Below are 23,455 nucleotides of genomic sequence, written 5' to 3' on the forward strand. Positions count from 1 at the left end.
ATCAGGGGAAACACAGCCAGCCGTGGCTGCCAGGCTGGAGACCCAGGTAGCCCATCGTTGGAAGTCCAGCTCAAAGACTAGGGCTGCTAAGGAACCCACTGAGCTGATCTACGTTGCCAGGTACTCCATGGTCACATCCAGAACCCCAGGAGTGAAGGAAGCAGAAAGCTTAGGTGGAAGCTGTTTAGATACCACAGTGTTGCCAGCCCAAGGCCTCTTGTCTCCCCATGAGGCAAAAGAAGACGAAGTTCAACTATGAGGACTTCCAAGATGCTGGGGAGGATTCTGCTGTAATTTTTCAAATCTCGGTGGATTTAAAAAGAAAAGTTCATATCCTTTTCCCCTGCTGTTCCTTCAGTTTTGCATTCTCTCAAACCCCTGATCTTGAGTCCATTCTCAATTGATGAACTACCTAGCCCTAGACCCGCATCTTATTCCAGTTGGATGCACTCCTTATTTGTATTGGCAGAAACTTACCTCTCAGTGCAGTTGTGGGGGGGGGCACATTTAATGGTGCCCCTACTTCATCAGAGCAAGGAAAAAATCTGGAAAAAGCGGTTCCTAACAACAAGAAGGCACCTTTACCCTATGCTTCAGCAGCACTCTTACAGTGCTTTCACACATGCCAAATAATCCACTTTCAATGCACTTTGTAGCTGGTTTTTATTGTGTGAAATGGCAAAACCCACTTGCTAACTATCATTACAGTGGATTGAAAGTGTATTATTCAGCATGTGTGAAAGTGCCCTCTATCTGTTATTGCATAAGTGTGTATTAAGCACCCTGTAGAATTAGAAGATTTTAAGCAGCGGATGCACTCAAGCTACAGAGAGATTCAGATCAAGAAATTGCCATGTCAGCTTTTGTGACCCATTCTAAATTGAGGGAGGGGGGACAGTTGGACAAGTATTCTAGTGCTTACTTATTTTTCTTTGACCTCAAACCGCAGCTTATTAGGAATGCGGTGTTTAGCATGCTGACATGAGCGAAAGCTTTCAAGTTGTTTTGCTCTCCTGCTATGTGCTTTGAATTGAGATCCGTTGAAATGTAGTATTGATGAGAGGAACACTTCTGGTGATCTGTTTTTGCCTTCCACACACCCTTCCCATAAAACATTCAAGCACCAACTACCCTGCCTCATAAAAAATGCTTATGAACTCCTGCACGAACTTAAGATTTGATGGGCATTAAAAGTGCCAGCATGTTCAGGGGCAATTTGGAAGAAGAATTAAGAGAGGACATCTCTTGGGTATCTGGTTGCAATTTCATGTAAGCCACAAACTCACTGGGTGGCCTTAGCCAAGCTAATTGCCCCTCCCCTCCAAAAATATAAGGGTAATAACACTGAGCCACCTTTATGGGATTTGTTGTAAGAATGGCAACATTTGCTGGTCTAAATCATAAGTTAATACCTATTAAGCCAGTGCCAAATATGTGGTCATACTTTGTATTTCTGGGTCACACTAATGGGGGTGGGGTCGGGTCGGAGCCTGCCCTTTGTCCTAGGCACTGCAGTTATGGACCATGAATAGCCCCTACCCCTGCAGCATGCCAAAGCACATGCCTTTATTTGCTTCTGAGTAAATGAAGCAATGCCATTTGGTCCTAGTATGGGGAGTAGCCATACTTAAGTACCTTGTGGCAGCCCTGGCAAAACTGTTCCCTACTTGCCCCAAGCCAGTGAGTGAACTGCTCACTAACAGAGACTTTTTTTTGGGGGGGGGGATATATATGCACAGTGTACACTTGATCGTAGTACTGAAATGTAATTCTTCTCCAGAGTCCTTGGAAGATACAGATCCCTGCACCACACGTACCCTGCCTGCCGTAACGATAGACATTTTGGTAGTAATTGAAGTAAACGCCTTACTGGAATACACACAAACTTTTAAAAGTAAAGTATTCTGTACGATCTTGTTGTAATTAGTGTCTTTTAGAGCTTTCAAAGGCTATAATGGTGGTAAATGAATACAAAGAAAATTGAAGCGTAAAAATCCCAGTGTGCAGAAGCGGTAGTATTTAATAGTAGTAGAAGTAATTTTCTTTTCTGTATATGGTAAACAGGCTGAGAGACTGCGTTTTGCAGAGGTGTGTATTCAGTGATGTGTGTCGAAACACTGATAGGACTAGAAATGTTGACGGTGGAAATTTCACTTTTCAAATTCTTTTAGGTGATGGAGTATGAAAACCGAATCCGAGCCTACTCCACTCCAGACAAAATCTTCCGATATTTTGCTACATTGAAAGTCATAAACGAGCACGGAGAGTCAGAAGTCTTTATGACTCCACAAGATTTTGTGCGTTCGATAACTCCAAATGAGAAGCAACCAGAAAGTAAGTGACTATGTAAATGCTATGCACACTTGTACCATTGGTAACTTGTACCAAAGGCATTGTCTAATTTTTCCTCTCTAAAAACTTGAATTGACTTACTAAACTAAACTTACTAAATGAGAAAACCAAAGAAGTTGAGCTAGATACTACGTAAAATATAAACAAATAAATCTATTTTTATTATATTGTGCACAAATATATGTTAAAAACACTGGGCCTACAATGTAGGCTACCTAAAAAGCATGAACAAATTGTAACCGTACATACTCAGTTGATGTCAATACATAAAATGACCAAACGCGTTTCGGCCTTATGTAGGCCTTCCTCAGTGGTCATACATAAAACAATTTTATAATACGCATCCTGACATCTATATACACATTATACAAGGTAAAAGATATATAAAAGCTTTTTGTTTTGTGTGGCTTTATGTAGAAATGTTTAGCCCATGTGTATTGAAACATGGCTGCCAGCTCACACCCTGTATATGATGTCAAGCTTCTCAGGATGTGTATAACATCAACAAGCGTGAAAGAAAGAGTCCCCCCCCCCCGTTTTTCACTATGTTACTAAATTCCAACTTCAATTTAAAATATCTTGCAGTGCTTCCAGAAGACATTTAAGATTTGGCCTTTGAGCTTGGGGAGAAATTTGGGGGCGGAAAGGTACCCAACAGCTATGAGGTGGCCATTAAGTCTGCCTCGGTGTCCACCCTTGAAGTCCCCTGCTTGGCTTTTCAAAATCATAACAAGGTGGTTGTATTGCTCATGCAGCTGAAATAGCCTGACTAGTAAAGACAGACGGGGACCTCCTTGTGGAATCCTTGATTCTCAGTATTCTGGTAACCCCAGACTAGACAGTTGGCAGACAGCAGCCCCGAGTCTGTTCCTTGTTCTGAAAGGGAGCTTTTGCAGCGGGAGGGTTTTCCTTGCCAGCCGTCTCCTGCCATCAAAAGATGTCACTAAGCATCTGAGCTCATGCTGCATGCTTGATCTGGGCCTTTATTGGTAATGAAGGTTGCAATTAATCATTGGTACCAGACTCCTTAATGTATAATGGGCTTCGCAGTTCTTGTGTGTTCCTGCTAAGTACCCCATAAAGGAGGTTGGCAGAGAGAAACTAACTTGCCCTTGAGGACTTGGGCTGAGCCAGGTTTTGGATCTCCGCCTCTTGTAGCCACAACATTCTATGAACACTGGTCCTTCGTAGGATTCCTCCTTATGTTAAACGGTGTGTGCATTCATTCTAGCATAGTGGCTAAGAGACTGCCCATGAAGCAGGGAAACCCCATTTCCAGTCCCTTTTGAGGGGGTCTCATGCAAGCTGCCATCTCTCTCCCTGATATCCTTTCACCTACAGTGAAACACATCTGAACGCTGCAAAGCAGTTATCTAAATTTTATTGTATTACATTTCTACCCCACCCTCCCCAGCCTGAAGACCGGGCTCCTGTGGATCGTTCAGATCATGGTACCCTCTGGTAGCAGCAGTTACTGCCATTCAGTAGGGAAGTGGGAGCCACATGTGTGCATACAGCCTTCATGTGCTATGGCATGCTGTGACAGCATGAGAGCAAAGCGCAGGCCTTGTTACTGGCTGTTTCTGCACAGTAACTTACCACATATCCTCGTGTTTGATACTATAGTTTTGGCAGTGAATTCTAAGTTTTTGTTCGCTTGTAGCCTCCTTCACTGTAGCATTCCTTCTGTTTACACCCTTTTTGCACTTTCCCAAAACATCCTGCTCCAGTGGTCCATTCTGTTTTCCCCTCAATGTGGAAACTGGCCTTCCCCTCCTGGACTGCCCATGTGCCCAACATCCTGAGCCCGAGTGTTAACCCTTTAGTTGCTTTCTCAAGAGTGGGGCTGGTTGAACCGGACCTTCTTTTCAGGTGCTCGGGCGCTATTGTTGAAGGTTTTTTTTTTTTTTTTTGAGTGGATATTGTTATGTCCCTAATAGTGTCTCGGTGGGGATGTGGGTTTGTCAGAGCCCTCCGTTTTCACTTTGGCTTGGAGGTGGGGGCGGAAAGCAGATTCTCCTTGGCCACGCAAAGTTTGCTTGGCTCTTGGTTTTATTTTGCTCTTTCAAATGCATGTCCCCCTCCAACAATGTGGAACTTGAGGTGATCCATCAAACTGCAAGAAGGAAGTGGATTTTTGGGGGAAGTGGGGAGGGAGAAGGGGCATGGCAGCCTAACATAGGATCTACTTTTAAAGCTCCCTCTGTGGTCCTCCCCCCATCTGCCCCTTCTGTTCAGTTTAAAAACATTCCAACAGGGGCCATCTTTGCTGAGTTGATCTGCATCGATGGATACAGATAGTAGTGCCGGTGCCTGGTGTCTGTGTGGTGGGGAGGGAGCTTATTTTAAGTGTCGTAATTAAGTTTAGGAGCCTTGTTTGGGCTCCTCAGAGGCTGAAAACCCTCTCCTAGTTAAAACGGGGGGGGGTGTTCTTCCAACACACCAACTTCCCTTTGGTAGACCAAGTTCATTAAAAAAAAAAAAAAAAGCTCAGAAAATAGCTGCCAGGAGGAGGGGAGAGGAAAGTGGGAATGGGAGCGGAGATGGGTTGCACAGTGGACAGGGTCAATGCAGGGGCAGGGAAATGAGTTGCGTCCCTAGCATGTCCACACCTTGGGGGAAGTCGTCCTTAAAACAGGGTTAAAGGAAGCGTTGTGGTATTAGTAGTTGCAGATGACACGAGGATTAAACGACTGCACAACGTTTCCAATCCCAAATGGAGGGGGGGGAGTGCAGACACGAAATAATAACACAATTCAATTAACGTTGTAAAAAATTTGTGCGGAAATGGCTGCTGTTAGGGCAGAAATATGCATTATGCTTAGTTCTGTGATCATTTTAAGGACTTTTCCCATTTTTTTCAAGTTGAGGCTTTTTTTTTCCAAGAAGGAAAACCAGGAAGGAGGAGGAGCTTTAGCCCTTTCCTGAGCTGCTGCTTTCCCACAGCAAAATACCTGTCCCGGTCAGTTTTTACCCTCTCTGGTGTATAAATACAGGCACATGCTGTTGACTAACAGAAAATCAAACTTGTCAAGGAATACCAGAGATTGCACTGCACTGACCAAAAACTGTAAAGGAATTTATGGAGAGCATTATATATTCCCTTGCTCAGCCTCTCTCAGTCAAGGCTGTCACTTTCCCTTGCTGGTTTAACTTCTTTGCTTCAGTAAATTGTTCTGGTTTCTTTTTTTAAGGGTGAAAGCTCACATTAAGTTGTCTAGTGCGATATGCAAAAATTCAAAGGTATTGGTTTTGTCGAGTGCATGGATGGATGGATGAATCATTGCTTCATAAATTAAAAGCAGCAGAATCCCCCCCATCCCAGAAGAGGTCTGAGCCAGCTTCCCACTCTCCATGATGCAAAAATTGTTGAAATAAGTTGATAGTCTATCCAAAAATGGAAGAAGAAGGAGAAGAGTTGGTTTTTATATGACGACTTTCTCTACCACTTAAAGAATAAAACCGGCTTACGATCACCTTTCCTTCCCCTCCTCACAACAGACACCCTGTGAGGTAGGTGGAGCTGGGAGAGTGTGACTAGCCCAAGGTCACGCAGCTGGCTTCATGTGTAGGAGCGGGGAAACAAATCCAGTTCACCAGATCAGCCTCCACAGCTCATGTGGAGGAGTGGGGAATCATACCTGGTTCTCCCGATCAGAGTCCACCGCTCTTGACCACTACACCACGCAGGCCTAGAAGAGAGAAAATTGGCCTGTTTGGGTTGAGTTGTCCCTCCCCCCCCTCCCTGCATTCCCATAAAGTAGAGGGAGAAGATGGTAAAAATTCCCTTCTTGTGTGCTGGACTACTTAGGTTTCAGGGTAGATAAGCAGAAGCTTAATCTGCCCCAAACCTCCCATGTTATAGGGTAATTGCACTGTGGTGCTAGGCTACTGAGGTTCAAGACCAGGGTAGCGGGAAGATGTTTCTGCATTCCTGGAGCTCAGCAGTCTCATGGAAGAAGGAATTCCCAATTGGTTTATTTCCCAACCCTGCAATTCCTCCCAACATCCCCAATGTATTATTACTATTGTTTGTTTGGGTCTACCTGCTGTTGTAGTCAAAATAACTTGAATCTTGTTGGCATGAGGTTTCATCTAGCCTGAAAATAGCTGGCTGTGGACATGACCCCCTGTGAAAAGTGAGGTGGGTGGCTCTGCAGATGTAGACCATGTGGGCTCGGTGGTTCAGCATTTCTCTACATCTTCTCTGTGGTAAAATGGGAGTACATGCCCTGCTGCTGTTTTTCTCTCGTTTGAAGAAGCGGGGAGTCTTGGTTTGCCTTCTGTACATCTGGGCAAGGTTGCACCTGTCAAGAAACAGGACTATCATGTTTCTTGGGGTCCTGGAAACAATAGTTTAGGCTTAATAGTGAGAGGCAGATCATCAGGCCTCAGCTAATTTGGCAAGTTACACCGTGTGGTAACTGTAAGGGTTTCACTTTTGCAAGAGGTATTTAGGGAGTATAGAAGGCTCTCGCTTGAAGAAGGTCGGTAACTCCCTTTTTGCCTTGCTTTGGAGACATCTGGGGGCCATTTGTCTCCTAGCAACAAAATACTTTTAGTTCAGCTGCCAGGCCAGGTGCTGTCGATACTACAGAGTCGACTTGCACTTCTGGCGTGGTCAGCTGAATGGGATTTACAATTTAGCAACCTCATGGTTTAGAATAATTGTTTTTGACCTTTAATGGTATTGGCCAGGCCTTGGAGGTTTTTAACATAAAACAGACCATGGGGCCATAAAGATTGTGTGTCTTTGGGGAATGGCTGGTCCATTCCCTGAGATCACCAAACGCTTGGTATTCTTATCATCTGAGGGGGAACCTCTGCTGGAATGATTTTTGCATCCTGATACAATCAACTTGTTGCTGACAAAAACGTCTTGTGAACCTGGTATTGTATGCCTTGCCAAAATTTGCCTAATTTTGAAATGTGTAGTAAGAATAAGTTTTATTATTTTCTTGCTTGTTTGCTTCTCTGAAACTTGGCTGTGGAATTGCAGCATTTGGGAATAAAACTTGTTAGCCTCTAAATTGGCTTTTGTGACTTTTGTTTTGGTGGTTCCAAGCTAAATCTGAGTGCCTGAGGCCTTAAGGTTTGCTACCGCAGTTTTGTAACCCTGCGTGAAGGTAAAATCTCCCCCTGCTGGGTCTCTACCTTGCAGGGTGAGCTTGCTTTGTGTTGCTAAGGAGCTGGCAGAAGCTTTGCCCTTAGGCTCTGCCGGCTGGAAAACCTTTTGAAGGGCTGGTGGCAGTTCTACCCGCTAAGCTCAGAGGGGAAGCTCTCTGAGCGAAGCGTTTTGTGTTGGCAGCAACTCTTGCCGGTTTGCATATTAGGGACCTTTGCCTGGTGGAAACTGGCGAGGTGCCCTGCAGGGGGCAAGGTTGTTTGCATTTTAGTCCCCGATAAAGAGCTCCCTCCTCGGGGCTAGGCTTTGAAGGAGGGAACTCTTTGACAGCACCCATTTTAGGGAAGGAGATGTTTACTCATCTCCTTGAAAGGTAGTGTTGGGGGATGGCTAACCCCTACTTCAGTGGTTACCTTCAGGGGTATCCATGTGGCTTTAATGTGCTGTGGTGGGACAGCCCCGTAATAATAATAAAATAGTAATAAACAAACTAATTCCTATCTAAAGGCGGGGCTTGGCATACAAGAAGTTCAAAGCTTATATGTATGAGTGTTCACTCATAATTTTAATTGTGGTTCAGCTTACAGAGATCATGAGTTACGACTGGAAATCTCTTTTATAAACAGATTCAAAATGTACATTTCTGGTGGATTTTAGTCACTAATCATGGCAAGTATGTGATGTTTGCCAAGATAATCGTTAAACAAAAATTAAAATGCCTTAATGTACCCATTCTCTGGGGAAAAAAATTAAACTCAGAAGTTCTCTGTGGGTGCTGTAAAACTAGTTAATAGGCTTGTATTGAGGGAAGGGAAGGTCTTTGGGACTCTTCGGACAGTACAATTTTAGGTTTTACACCTAAGCATGTAAAGTAGCAATAAGCATCTGAAATCATGATGTATCGCTTGCAGAAAAGGTCTGCCTGTGAGGAGCCACTACATTGCATCTGAAGTAGTATGCTCTAGCTCATGAAAGCTTATGATGGCATAAAATTTTGTTAGCTCGGTACCCAAGTTTGGGTAGAAAGAAAAATATATATATATGTATATAAATACTGAAAATATAATTTATTAGAAACACTATGTAAAGGTTAAAATATTTAAAAACATTAAAATAGCACTATAAAATTTTGTTAGCCTTTAAGGGGCCAGTAAACTTGTTTTTATGTTTTGTACATCAAATAGGTATATTCGCCAGAGAGTTTGTACTAACTGTGGCTTCCAATTGAATGTACACTGTAGCATACACAGGCTTGTTATATAATGGGTGAAATGACCTTCAATTCTGATGCAAAACAATAACTGTTTTGGTCACCCCTCTCTTCTCAATGGAAGGGGTTTCCCCTTTCTTTGGAGCACTGGGAACTGCCACAGCTAAAGGTAGGGAGAGCCAGCGTGGTGTAGTGGTTAAGAGCAGTGGTTTGGAGCGGTGGAGTCTGATCTGGAGAGTCAGGTTTGATTCCCCACTCCTCCACATGAGCGGCGGAGGCTAATCTGGTGAACTGGATTTGTTCCCCCACTCCTACACATGAAGCCAGCTGGGTGACCTTGAGCAAGTCACACTCTCTCAGCCTCACCCAACTCACAGGGTGTCTGTTGTGGGGAGGGGAAGGGAAGTTGATTGTAAGCCGGCTTGATTCTCCCTTAAGTGGTAGAGAAGTCAGCATATAAAAACCAACTCTTCTTCTTCCTCCTCCTCTTCCTCTAGGGTGCTGGGTGCTAATTGCTAGCGTTCATATGCTGCTTTGGAATGGCCAAAGTTCTTTTTATGCCATTGTCTAGTTCAGTTAATCTCACTGAGCAGCTTGGGAGCCACACGCGGTTCTTCAGAGCACGGTTCCCCAATGTGGCACCTGCCCCATGTTTCAGGAAAGTGGGCAAGGCTCTTGCCCGGTTGGGCTTGTGGTTGGCAGGTGGTTCCCACCTGGAAACAGCCACTGCTGAGGAGTGGGTAAGCTGCGAGCCTCCCTGAGGTGCAGGCCTCATGCCAGGGATGTGGCTCTTTTGGTTGATGGTAATTGCTAAAGTGGCTCTCTGTGAGCCACCAAGTGAGTACCACTGATACAGTTGTAAGACTTACTACACCCCTGCAACACTGATCGCTTACTATTCCCATATTGCATATAGGAGGGTTGAGGCTGGAAATGGGAAGAGGCTTTCCTAGAATGGTGTTTACAAGCAGAGGTGAGATTTGAGGTGTGAACTTGTAACGTAATAATTTATAATGAATGGAGTACCAGCGTAGTGGAGTGGTTAAGAGTGGTGGTTTGGAGCAGTAGACTCTGATCTGGAAAACCAGGTTTGATTCCCCACTCCTCCACATGAGAGGAGGATGCTAATCTGATGAACTGGATTTGTTTCCCCACTCCTACACACAAAGCCAACTGGGTGACCTTGGGCTAGGCACACTCTCTCAGTCCCACCTACCTTTCAGGGTGTCTCTTGTGGGGAGGGGAAGGTGATTGTAAGCCGGTTTGATTCTTCTTTAAGTGGTAGAGAAAGTCGGCATACAAAAACCAACTTTTCTTCTTCTAATCTCTTGCCTCTATTCTACACTAGCCTGCCATGAATTATGTGATGTTGCATTCTAGTTAATCCTGTCTCACGCTTTGGGATTTTAAAAGATTCCCCCAAAGTTTACATTTATCTTAACTCATCTGTAGCTATTTGATCATTTCTGTGCTCTGCTCTTGCAGCCTGTATAGGAAGACGCATTAATGGCGGACCATGTTTAGAGGGCTGCAGTAGTGAAGGGATGAGGAAAAAATGAGGAAAGTTCAGCAATTGTTGGTCAGATATTATTTTAACATTAGTATTGTCACAGGACCATATAGTTGCTGTGGACAGCTATGTAACATTTGGATATAATGGCAGATTTTACTGAGAGAATGTTTTTGGGATGGGCAATAGGCGTAGAGGGATGCTTATGGAAAATGATTAAGAATTGTGAGAGGCTCTTCATTATATTAAATGTTGGTTGTTAGTGACCTGGGTTACTGTCTGATAGGTTTTTAATAACCTTGTGACGGACTCTTATTGCCCAGCAGTCTCTTTTCTATTCTTTCTGATATCATCGGGGGGATTTTTGAAGAGTAGCTTTTTTAATTTGTTGTAAAGAGGAAAATATTTAGTAATTCATTTCAATGAAGATTTCAGTCTGATTTGTTTGTTTAGTCTAGTGTATGTGCTTGTTTTAATGACTGTATTCTTTTGTCAGGAGTAGGTGTTTTGAAAAATGTTCCTAAGAACCTTTTTGACAGGCTATATGCAATTCCTCATGTCCGTAGCATTTCTTGAGGTATGAAGCAATTTATGGTACTTTGTCATTTATCATTTTAATGGCCTTGTTGGGTAAGCATCTCAGATCCAAGCCAACAATAGCCAGGCAAATTTGTTAAATATGGCTTGGAAGAGGCTATTGTGCACACGCAAGAATTACCTTGCCATGTTTTCCAAGTGGTCACAAATGGGCATGAAGATGATGGTCTTCCCTTGTTGGTCTCTGCCTTTTGGTATTCAGAGAGATCCTACTTCTGTACATGGAGGTTCCATTTTTGTAACCCCTGAGATAGTGTTAGCCATAAAGTTTACAGAGTAAATACACAGGGTGTGATCCAGCCACACTTATTTCTCATTGGGTTTTCTGGAAGACATTTAAGCAGCTGCTTAACTTTCCCATTGATCTTAGAGAGAATTAAAAGCACGTGCTTGTCTTTAAGCAAGCAAAGGGGGGAACGCACAGGCGATAGTTCTTCAATGTAAAACCCATAAATCCAGAATGCTGTTTGACAATCTTATAACTTCTCAGTCTGGGAAACTGATGAAAGAGGCATTTTTATTGCCCTAGCTTAGAAGAATCTAAAAGATTCCGAGCTGATTAATAACTCCATTTTCTGCCCCATGACCATTACGAAGTTTTGGGTATATAGGAAGCATTTTATCACTTTCTCTCATAAACAGGCAGCAGTGATATATTCTCTACCTTTCTGATCAAGGGCTGTTTTCCCCCACTCCTTCCCCATGCCTCCTCCTTTTTAATTTGTTCACTTTTGTTAGTCTGAATAACGCAGTGATGATAATAGTAATTGTAGGAAATCTTGTCTAATAACTTCATTTGCATATAGCTGTATTTTATTTATTAAAGAAGTGAAAAGTCTGAAAAACAAATAAAACAACATAATATTGAAAAAATAACTTGGAATCTGTCCAATGCTATTGTAATTCTTCAAGAATAACACAGATTTCATCCAGCGGTTACGGAAAGACCCGATGTCTACAGTTTCTCCACTTCAGCTCTGCACCAGACTCCCCCCCCACACACACACACCATTCTTTCCTGATAGGAGGTAATATTAATTTCTGTTGTTTGGCTAAAACAGTCTTTGCAGTTGATTCTGGTTTGGAGGTCAAGCACTAAGTGTAGTTCACCAATTCAGGTACTTGGCAGGAAGTTGAAAAGGGACTATGCATGATGGGAAGGAAGCCAAGAGGAAAGGTAAGCGATGGCTTATTCATCCTCTTCCAAACCAATGGCGTACATAGAAAAGATCCCCTTGGTTTGTCTATAGGTTGCTGGTGCATCTGAATCAAACCATTCATTTCCAACTACCCCAGTAGAAACCCCTAGTTTGTACTTTTTTTAGGTCTGCTAATCACTTCCAAGACCTATTGATTTATGTATTTACTTCACTGATACCCCGTCTTTCTTCCTAATGGATCCAAAGTGGCATACATCATTCACTTCTCCCGTTTTATCTAAATAACAATCCTGTGTGGTAGGTTAATCTGAGAGTATCTGAGTGGCCTAAGGTCATCCATCAGGCTTCCATGGTGGGGTGGGGATTTGAGCCTGGGGTCTCTCATATTCTAGTCCTATCACTCTAACCTCTATACCACACTAGCTTCTCCCAATATTTCCCCCCAGTTTTTGGGGACAGCCACCATAATAGGGAATGGATTAACCCAAACATTTATAAAATTCTACCACTTTCATTCTATGTATCTTTTAATTTTTGAAAATAGTATATTCTATTGATGAATGATTTGACACTGGTAACACTTCAAGTTGGGTTGTTTGTGCAATTTCTGGACTTGTATAGTTTGCCTAAAAAGCTCTTCATTGGTTTCTACTTTCCCCTTCATTAATAAGATTATAGAGTTTAAACATAATCCTTTATTGTCAAATGGTCACTGATGGGCATTTTTCCACCCTTCGTTAATTCCCACAAGTCTGTTTTCCTGCCTATTTTCTGAGTAATTAAATGCCTGACCTGACTCTATTGATAAAAGGTTATTTATTACTATGCCTCTTTTGGACTACTTCGTCATATGCTGGGATTGTTTTTGGTCCAAAGCTTCTTAAACTGTGGGTCGCGACCCCAAATTTGGCAACAGTAATTTTTAAAATAATTTATTATCAGTAAATGTTTGATTTGTATACCTATTTTATATACCTATATACCTGGGGTCACATGAAAATTTCTCGGGCGAAAAGGGGTTGCGAGTGGAAAAAGTTTAAGAAGCCCTGGTCTAGTCAATATATGTATAGAGATGGCTTTTCTTCTCCCATGGTAAATAGACCAGGCTTCTGATTTGTAAACTGAAGTTCTTAAAATTTATGATTGATTCAAAAGGAGATCTTCTAACTGTATGTTCTTCTATAGGTTTCCACTTTGAGTGTCTCATCATGTATTAGAATACACTGTGAAATACAATTAACTGTCTTGCCCGGAGAGTCTTAGTGAAGCTTTCAGTGGCATCAGGGTTCCTTGTTGTTAATCAGTATCCTGTCCTTGCGTAATGAGTTTAAGTGAGTACATTGCCATAGCTAGTATATAGAGCAAGTTTGATCCTTATAAGCTCATTCCCCCAAACAGAATTGGATACCTTTTTGTATTTTTTAGCCAGCTCTTTAGATTAATCTTGGGCCTTTGGAAGAAAATGTTTTGAACACAAATAGTGAAATATTCATCTTGGCACAGCCAAAATAGGACCATTTTAGATTTTCACATCCTTTTAAGCCCTTTATTTTTTTTTTTTAAAATAACTGGCTCTTAATTGAACATGAATCACTTCCTGAGATTGTCTGATAGTCCCAAATATTTCATTGCATGCTCAATTCATGCTGTTCAAAGGTTTTCTGTTTAATTCTTGCCTCTGTTCCTAATTAAGTTTCAGCCCTAGTAAATTTATCCTTATTAATTTTGTATCCAGAAATATGACTCTCTTCTTCCGTAATATTAAGGATACTCTCTAATTATTCATCTGGGGATGCTCAGCTATCTCTTGCCCCTGCACGTTTGAGGCATACATTCACCCGCTACATTTGTGGGTTGACAGAAACAAATGGAACCATTTATAATATACTGTGGAGCTTACCTAAGCATGCATTGGGACATCACAGTAGTGTTTGCTTTTTACAGGTTGCTTCCCCTGGCTTGTTTACAGTGGATACTATGTTTGGTTGTACTAGAAGCAGTTGTGAATACAATTGTCTTTGGCCTTGCTAACCCTTTTTGCTTTATTTCATTGATTTATATAGATTTTCTGTCGAAGTTCTCCCAAATTTTAGATTCTTAACTAACATCCTCTCATTCTAGACCCAATTTCAATTGCTGTTTTCCCCCTCTGTGTAATACACTGCAAATTTATCTTTTGTAGCGTAGGAGCCCCCGTGGCTAAGGTTGCCAACCTCCAGGGTGGTGGCTAGAGATCTCCTGCTATTACAGCTGATCTCCAGGTGATAGAAATCAGTTCCTCTAGGCAAAATGACTGCTTTGGCCATTGGACTCTATGGCATTGAAGTCCCTCCCCTCTCCAAACCCTGCCCTCCTCAGACTTCACATTCAAAATCTCCTGGTATTTCATAACCCAGAGCTGGCAACCCTACGCAAGGCACAGAGTGGTACAGTGAGGGGGAAAAGTATTTGATCCCCTGCTAAATTTGCCCGTTTGCCCTCTGACGAAGAAATGACCAGTCCATAATTTTAATGATAGGTTTATTGTAGCTGTGAGAGACAGAATAACAACAGGAAACCCCCTAGAAACCCAGAAGACAAAAGTCAGAGATTGATGTGCGTTATAATGAGTGAAATAAGTATTTGATCCCCTATCAACCAGCCAGATTAGGGTTAGGGTTAGGATTCTTCTGTCGACAGAAGCAATCAATCCATCAGATTCCAAACTAGCCACCATGACCAAGACCAAAGAGCTGTCCAAGGATGTCAGGGACAAGATTGTAGACCTGCACAAGGCTGGACTGGGCTACAAGACTATTGCCAAGCAGCTTGGTGAGAAGGTGACAACCCTAACCCTAACTGTCAACCTCCCTCGGTCTGGGGCTCCATGCGAGATCTCATCTCGTGGAGTTGCAATGATCATGAGAACGGTGATGAAGCAGCCCAGAACTACACGGGGGGAACTTGTCAGTGATCTCAGGGCAGCTGATACCATAGTCACCATGAAAACAGTTGGTAACATACTACGCCATGAAGGACTGAGATCTTGCAGAGCCCGCAAGGTCCCCTTGCTCAAGACAGCACATGTACAGGCCCATCTGCAGTTTACCAATGCACATCTGAATGACCCAGAGGAGAACTGGGTGAAAGTGTTGTGGTCAGATGAGACCAAAATCGAGCTCTTTGGCATCAACTCAACTCGCCGTGTTTGGAGGAGGAGGAATGCTGCCTATGACCCCAAGAACACCATCCCCACCGTCAAACACGGAGGGGGACATATAATGCTTTGGGGGTGTTTTTCTGCTAAGGGGACAGGACACCTTCACCGCATCGAAGGGACAATGGACGGGACCATGTATCGTCAAATCTTGGGTGAGCGCCTCCTTCCCTCAGCCAGGGCATTGAAAATGGGTCGAGGATGGGTATTCCAGCATGACAATGACCCAAAACACACGGCCAAGGCAACAAAGGAGTGGCTCAAGAATAAGCACATTAAGGTCCTGGAGTGGCCAAGCCAGTCTCCAGACCTTAATCCCATCGAAAATCTGTGGAGGGAGCTGAAGGTTCAAGTAGCTACACATCAGCCTCGAAATCTTACTGACTTGGAGAGGATCTGCAAAGAGGAGTGGGACAAAATACCTCCTGAGATGTGTGCAAACCTGGTGGCCACCTACAAGAAACGTCTGACCTCTGTAATTGCCAGCAAGGGTTTTGCCACCAAGTACTAAGTCATCTTTTGCAAAGGGATCAAATACTTATTTCACTCATTATAATGCACATCAATCTCTGACTTTTGTCTTCTGGGTTTCTGGGGTTTTTCCTGTTGTTATTCTGTCTCTCACAGCTACAATAAACCTATCATTAAAATTATGGACTGGTCATTTCTTCGTCAGAGGGCAAACGGGCAAATTCAGCAGGGGATCAAATACTTTTTCCCCTCGCTGTAAGCTGCAGTACTGCAGTCAAAAGCTCTGCTCATGAAGAAGTCGGTTTCAGGTAGCCAGCTCAAGGTAGACTCAGGGCGAAAATGCATGGTTGCTTTATCCTCCTTTATTCCCTGTTTCAGCCAGGATTCAGCCAGGATCGAATGCACATTCGGTGAAACGCATGTGGTCGATCCTGGCTGAATCCTGGCTGAAACAGGGAATAAAGGAGGCTAAAGCGACCATGCATTTTCGCTCTCAGCCTTCCATCCTTCCCAGGTTGATAAAATGAGTACCCATCTTGCTGGGGGTCAAGTGTTGACAACTGGAGAAGGCAATGGCAAACTACCCCATAAACATAGTCTGCCTAGTAAACATTGTGATGTGATGTCACCTCATGGGTCAGTAATGACCCGGTGCTTGCACAGAGGACTACCTGTACCTTTAGTTGGGGGAGCATTAAAAACAACTTTTAACACATAGAAAATATGTGTTACTGAACAGTAAAATGATTCATTGTGATCAGTCTACATAGCTCAGAAAGAGCTTGTGCTTTAGACTTCTGCTGAAGTGGAGTGTAGCGGGTGGTCCTCCCATGATAACCGCTTTGTTTTTCAGAGATGGAGAGAGAAGGCTTTTACCCAGGCCTGTAAATATTTCATAAGCTGTAAAATAAACTATTAACCTAAGATGGTGCTTCCCCTGCTTTCTGTGGTTAGTCGGTTACAGCTTTAAGGCAACGTTTATAAAATTGGTGTGGAAAAGATCCTCATAATACTCAAACAATATTACATCCGTTCTGTGCTTCTTCTTTTTTTTCTTTCAGACCTCGGCCTGGATCAGTATGTGGTGAAACGCTACGATGGGAAGGTGAGCTTCCTAAACCTGGGGGTGGGGGTTAGTTAACATTTTAAACAAAGGGTTGGCTGCTCCTACTGTTCTAAATGATACCCTGTAGCAACAAGCAAAGTTGTGTTTGGTTTTGAAGGCTATCAAAGCAGGGTCGTCCCCCCCAGGCCTTACTAGGGTAGATGCATCCAAACCCACAAGGCTTGAATCTGAAGAAGCGGTGTTCTGCTTGGGGGCGGGGGAATACACTCACACACACACACACACACACACACACACACACACATATATATACAGGTCTCTTTCTATCACTCTTTGGGCTACTTTACACTCCACCCCTGGGCAGCTTCCAAATGTGAAATTGTAGCAGAGTTAATGCTGGCAGTTCTCTTTCATAAGTGGATACATATTTTTCCCCATTACTTGGAACAGTTTCTGTGTAGGAGTAGTGCAATATGTGAAACAGCCCTTCTTCCTTAAGATTTCAGAAGGGGGAAAATAGCTTGTTTGTCATTTTAACTGTTCTCTCTCTGGACACCCATAACCAGCTTTACCTCCATCCTTCTTTCAGAATTGCTACTCTACGAAAGCTACATGTTAAGAAGGGACATGCAGAATCCCCCCAGCGGTGATTTCTGCCTTGTCCTCTAAAGCAGTAGTTCAGTAACATTCACAAGCCAATGAAAGAGTTTGCTTGCTGACTTGTTTTGTCCCTTCGTTCTTATTGGCTGGCCTTTAATTTTTAATTGAACTACAATGTTCCTGGTGGGCCTGGAGAACAAGACACCAATTCTGCCCTCACAGCACTGCTGTGTTTCTTGAGCACGCAGCAATCATACCCAATCAATAATAAATGAAAATAAATAACTAAATAAATGAAAAATACAAGATTTAACTTTTGGGAGAAAGGATTTGCTTTGACACAGGAATCCACTGAGACCGATATCATGTGCTACATTTTAGGCTTTTCAAAAAATCCTCAGTATGGCCTGTCTTCAAAGGTTTCATACTGACCGTCCATCATGTGATAAATACATTTTGTTGAACTTGTACTGGGCCAGCCTGTCATATCATCACGTAAGGAGAAATGTCTGAATCCATCCAGATAATTTGATTTTTTGTGCACAATGTTTCCAGGTCTTTTTTTTTTTTTTTTTTTTATGATGATGATCTTTTTATGAACTGTTCTTTCTGTAGGAAGGTTTTTTACATGTTTATCATTCTGCTCTTCTGTTGACTAAACAGAAGAAATTCAAACTGTCAGAAACCTAGCCTGAGAGAGATTTCATTGCACAGATACAAGAATATATTTGACACAAAAGAATGTACAGTGAATATTGTACATTCGCTTGCTCAGCCTCTCTCAATCAAATCTGTCACTTAACAGTCAATCAAATCTGTCACTTAACAGTTGCTTGTCTTTTGCTCCCTTAACTTGTTGGCTTCAGTAGATTGTTCATTTCTCTTTTTAGGATGATTTCTCATGCTGTGTTTTGTGTTTCAGTATGCAAAACTTGAATCCAAAATTCACATGCCTTCATTAGTTTTGAAGGGCACATATGTGTATGTATGGATTGTTGCTTTGCCCTTAGAATGTATAGTGCCTGGAAAAGGATATAGTGTGACATCTTGTTTGTGTCTGCCTTAAAGAGATAAATGATTGAGTTGGATCCAGTGTTCTGTCAGCAGCAGGCATTGACAATTGCAGCTTTCCCCTCTCCCCTTCTTAGCAGTCCTTCCCTATCCCTGGGAAAGTTGATTTGTGAGTTGGAGGACCCATGTGGACTAATAGGTCAGGGGGGCTCCAGTGTGGAGAGGCAAGGGGATGAAATGCCCCTTGCTGATTCTCCCATCGGTGGAGTTGTGAAAAAAAAAGAACAAGCCAAGGGGATTTTTGCCCCCGACCTCTTCTTCGGGACTGTTCCCTGCTTGCTTGGCTGTTAGCGTGGGTCCCGTGGCCCCGGGCATCGACTTTGCCAGGGTGTGAAAGGACTGCGGTATGGAGGGGATTATGGGGAAGTTTTGTGATCCTTGTGCCCACGAATCCATCGATTTAACCCATTATTTACACACACAGCAGTGCCCTTTTCATCACACTTGAAGATCAAGTGTGAAGAATTCCAGTGTATTCCACATGGAGGAGGATTCTGAAGGCTGCTTGTTTATTAACCTGGGATTAGTCATTCATTCATAATGGCAATGGTGAATGAGTTTGTGGTTCAGTTCGAATATCAGTATTGCCCATCGAGGACGACTCTTGTAAATGTAAGAAAATGTCTTTGTAAAAGCCTTTGTATTCTGGCCCTGGACCCTCACATCATTGGTATTATGTTTTTGTAAGGAGTTGCTTCCTGGATTTTCCTTTCTGCTCAGAAACCAAGGGTGTGAATGATTACAACAGTGCTGCATTAGCTTACATGCTGTGTTAATGGAGGGGTTAATGGAAAGAAATCCACCCCGTTCTTGTGCCGATTAGTTTATGCCCATGAACAGGTTACTCTGGGCCACTGGCCAACCCTTGTCTAAGCCTTGTGGCATGACTGTTCTGTTGCCATAAAGTGAAAATTGTTTTTGTAAAGTAATTACTACTTTTAATTTTTACATGTTGGCAGGTAACTGTTTTATGTCACTAATTTTTTCCCGTATCCCTCTTTACAACTTAATTTTTAAGTGTGTGTCAGCTTCTTGTTCCTGAGACAGATTTTGTGCTGTGATTCCTTTTTCATGATGTAATATTGGTAATTCTTTAATTTGTTTTACTTTTTTGTTCCTGTAACCAAACCTTTGCTCAATTTCTTCCCTTTCTTCCTAACTTTTCCCCCTCTCATCAGGATTTTTGGCAGGTACTGACTTGTCAGCATGTGCTTCATTCAACCAATTTGTGCTTCAAATCCCATGTGCGCCTTCTTTGAAAAGGGACAGTCTATATTTACCATCTTCCCCATTACCTTAAAAATTGGTTTTCTTTATTAGAAATAAAAAAATGGCTTTATTTTAAAATATGGAACAGAAAAAAATTTTAATTTAAAAAACAACCACACAGTAGACCTGATCTTATTAGATCTCAGAAGCTAAGCAGGGTCAGCCCTGGTCAGTATTTAGATGGGAGACCACCAAGGAATACCAGGGTCACGATGCAGATGCAAGCAATGGCAAACCGCCTCTGAACATCTCTTGCCTTGAAAACCCCACAGGGTCACCTTAAGCCAGCTGTGACTTGATGCCCCCCCCCCCCCAAAATAAGAACCAAGAATTTAGTTTAAGCTATTTCACTCAGAGAACTTTTGGTAAAATCGCAAGCACCTAGATGCTAGTTGCCTTTTTCTTATTTTTGTTATTTGACTTTTCTTCAGAGTCTTGAGTTTTGTGTAAACAAGTCTTATAATAGATTTAGTACTAGAATTGCTGGGTTTCCCCCCTATATTGGGAGACCTCCTGCTGGCTCTTCCTGCTGCTGCTCAGAGTGGTGGTGGGAGAAAAAAAAATTCATTAGGCTAGCAGCATGACATCACTTCCAAGGAAAACTGGGAAGTGAGGTCATGCCATTGCCACAGACCTGCTGTGTAGGACATTAAAGGTTGTCTCTGGGTAGAAATTTACATGAAACTTTGAGCAGAGTTGATGATGTAGGAGTATACAAACTTTCAGTTAAGTAGAATTAATCTAACAGAGTGGAATTCTTTTGAATCTTGAAGAGAATGGCTTAAATCCAGCTAAGATTTCCACAGGCATTGGGTGGGGGTGATTTTTGCAATTCTGCCGCTCCCATGGGAGACCTCTGTCCCCCGTCCCCCCTGCAAAGCTATTCCTGAGAATCCCCATCTCCCAGGAACAGCAGTTTGGGGTGCGTTTTGGACTGCCACGGGATGGAGCAGTTGGCAAAAATCACACACACACCCCATGCCCTCGAAACTCTAGGCAGGATCCAAACCGTTAAATTATGTGTAATCTGAGAATTTGCATTTCCTGCATTGATTGGATTACTTTCATCGGGTAAAAACCGTCTTAACTTTTCCGTATCCCTTATTTTGTGTAATTGTTGTGTCAGATGTCCAGGGACAGACATTTTTTGAGGAAAATGAGAGACTGCCAAAGCCAGCCTAGCTACCCTGTTAAGGTTTTGCCTTATTAAAATGCATTGCCTGTGCTTTCTCACCTCAGGATTTTAACTGAAAGATACTAAGGGAATTAAAGGAAAAGCAGGATAATGACAAAAAATGTGTCTAATTAAATGCAGTGATCTTTTCTAAGACTCTTAGGTTCTTACATTTGCAGATGTTTATGTCTGGAGGGCTCTTGTACTGCCTTGGGGGTATTTTCAAGAGAGAAAAGACCTGCATACTGATTATTTCTCTTAAATAAGGATGCATAAATTCAGATTGCCGCAGTCCTGTGCTGAGTTGATAAATTTGTATGTTTGTGGAAGAAGCAGTGACTTAATGTTCCTATAAGGAACTTCCTTTTTGATAGGAAGGATTATGGCCTAAGCAAACGGGCATTACTTCAGTAGAATTTGAACTCTTCAAAAAGCTTTTTTCAGGGGAGATATCATCCTCTGATAACTGTATTGTCCGGCACTAGACTGTAATTGCAGTTTTAGATTTTTGGGAAAGACTTTTCCTGAAGGCAGTTTTAACCCTTGTAATCACAATCTGTTTGTGAGGCATTTTTAAATACTGGTAAATTTTGTTCTTGTTTCTTAGAAAGGAAAATCCCAAATCTTTTGGAAGTGTTGGTAAACCCTCAGCACAAATTTCAGCAAAGACCATTTGCTGAAATGAGGATCTACCATAAGAATTTTATTTTTTGCTTTTGAAAAATCCAAGAGCTTTTCCTATACTCCCACAAGTTGGCATCCCATGAAAAACTGGAGAAAATATGTTGAAGACCACAAATGTTGTTGAAGTTAGGAGAGGAGGAGCTACTTGCTTTTTCAGAATGAAACAAAAACCCTCAAGTTTCAGATTTGTCTCTTCATATCTAAAAGCTAACCACAACCTATAAGTTCGTTCTTTTGTTGTCTGCTAGAACATAACTGTCAAGAAGCAGGAGCAAAAGACGGTTCTGAGTGTCCATTAGGGTTGCCAACTGCCAGGTGGTCGCTGGAGATCTCCCGCTATTGCAACTGATCTCCAGGCAACAGAGATCAGTTCACCTGGAGAACTTTGGAAGGTGGACTCGATGGCTTTATACCCTTTTGAAGTCTCTCCCCTCCTCAAACCCTGCCCTCCTCTGGCTCCACCCCACAAAATCTCCAGGTATTTCCCAACCCGGAGCTGGCAGCCTTAGTTTCCATCCAACCAGTAACTTTGTCAAAAGACCTGCTGTTGTGGGAGAAGAGAGAAGCATTTTAGCTTCGACCGTTGTAGTGGCTGCCATTCGCTAGTAGAATGGCGCTTGCTGATTCCCTGGGCAAGTGCTGAACCTGCACATGCAATCCTTGATCTCTCAAGTGTGCTGTGGTGCGCATACCTGATTTTGCTCAGGGCACCTGTGAGGATTATCGCAGACCTCCCTAATAAAATCTGTAGTATTTCCACTGTGATATAATGTGGACTTTCAGTAGGCTTGCATTGTGGAAGGCAGTTCTGCCTATCTTCTGTAAATTGTACCTTAACCCAATAAGTACATTTTTAATTATATTTATTTAGGCCGAGGCAGTTTACAGTTCATCCACAACTTCAGCCATTGTTCTTCCGGTCTCTGATGCATACAAATTCATTAATTTCAGAAGGAGCCCACATTTACAGTGTCTTCTGTCCCCTTTGCTAAAAATGTAAAACGCTTTAGGTTTAAAGTAACTAAACCTGGCTTTTTTTGAAAGAATGAAAGGATGTGAAAATGCAAGTTATCCTCTAAAGAAAACAACATTTGAGCAGATGTGCAGGAACCATCTGTAAACTTCGGAGGTTCTACTAATGGGGAATGCAATATATTCTGTCCCTTTTAAAGAGGCATTTCCCTCTTGCTTTCCTTGCAAGGGTTTTCTCCCTTGCATGCTCAGTTCCTGCTGCCTGTTGAAGGGTCTTGGGACATTGGTGTCTTGTTTTTGTTTTGTTTTTCCCCCTATTGATTATAGAATGCTACCCTTGCATTTCAGGTGCAGCTTTTAAAAATGGTGATGGATAGTTATTCTGCCGCTTTGAAAGGGGGTACATGTACATTTCTCTTTCTAGCCTCCGAAGACCACCTGTAGCAGCTCTTCTGCTCAACCTTTGCTGAACTTGATTTGAAAAGGAAGATAGGATAGATTTCAAGATGATGATTTGCTGGGCGGGAGGGTGTCAATCAACAAGATAACTTCGGGAATAATTTTTTTTTTTTAATTTTGCCCGTAGGATAAGCAAAACTTTCTGGCTTAAAATAATAAACAGTATCCAGAGTGTTATAGAATTGTTCGACATTCTAGTGCCTCTCAAGGTGTTGGGAAATTGTCTTGATAATGATCAGTAATAAGAGACTGATTAGGCTGTACATTTAAAGTCTGAGATGGTTTACATGGGGGGGCAGATAACTGCTGATAAAGCACAGAGGCAACACGGCTTCCACATGGCAGGTTGCCCCACAATTTCTCTGCCGCAGTCCCCTAGCAGAGGCCATCCCCCCATCTCTTGGGCCACTGGGGATTTTCAATTTTTAAAAATATTAGCAATTGAATATCATTATATCGATATAACAATATGTGTCAACAGGTTCTAACATTATAATGATATTAAATTGCTAGTTAAAAACAAAAAAAGCCCCCAGTGG

General features: G+C 42.5%; 1 protein-coding gene across 1 annotated transcript in view; it reads left to right on the forward strand.

The window, feature by feature from the left end:
* The window catches only part of MICU1 (mitochondrial calcium uptake 1), a 161,956-nt gene that overhangs the window by 43,117 nt on the left and 95,384 nt on the right, over positions 1–23,455 (forward strand). Inside the window, exons 3-4 of the mRNA XM_056849440.1 lie at positions 2,172–2,334; positions 16,683–16,726. Of these exons, the coding sequence (XP_056705418.1) occupies positions 2,172–2,334; positions 16,683–16,726 (207 nt within the window). The remainder of the gene's footprint in view (positions 1–2,171; positions 2,335–16,682; positions 16,727–23,455) is intronic.

Source organism: Euleptes europaea, chromosome 5 (assembly GCF_029931775.1).
Source record: "Euleptes europaea isolate rEulEur1 chromosome 5, rEulEur1.hap1, whole genome shotgun sequence".
NCBI lineage: Eukaryota > Metazoa > Chordata > Lepidosauria > Squamata > Sphaerodactylidae > Euleptes > Euleptes europaea.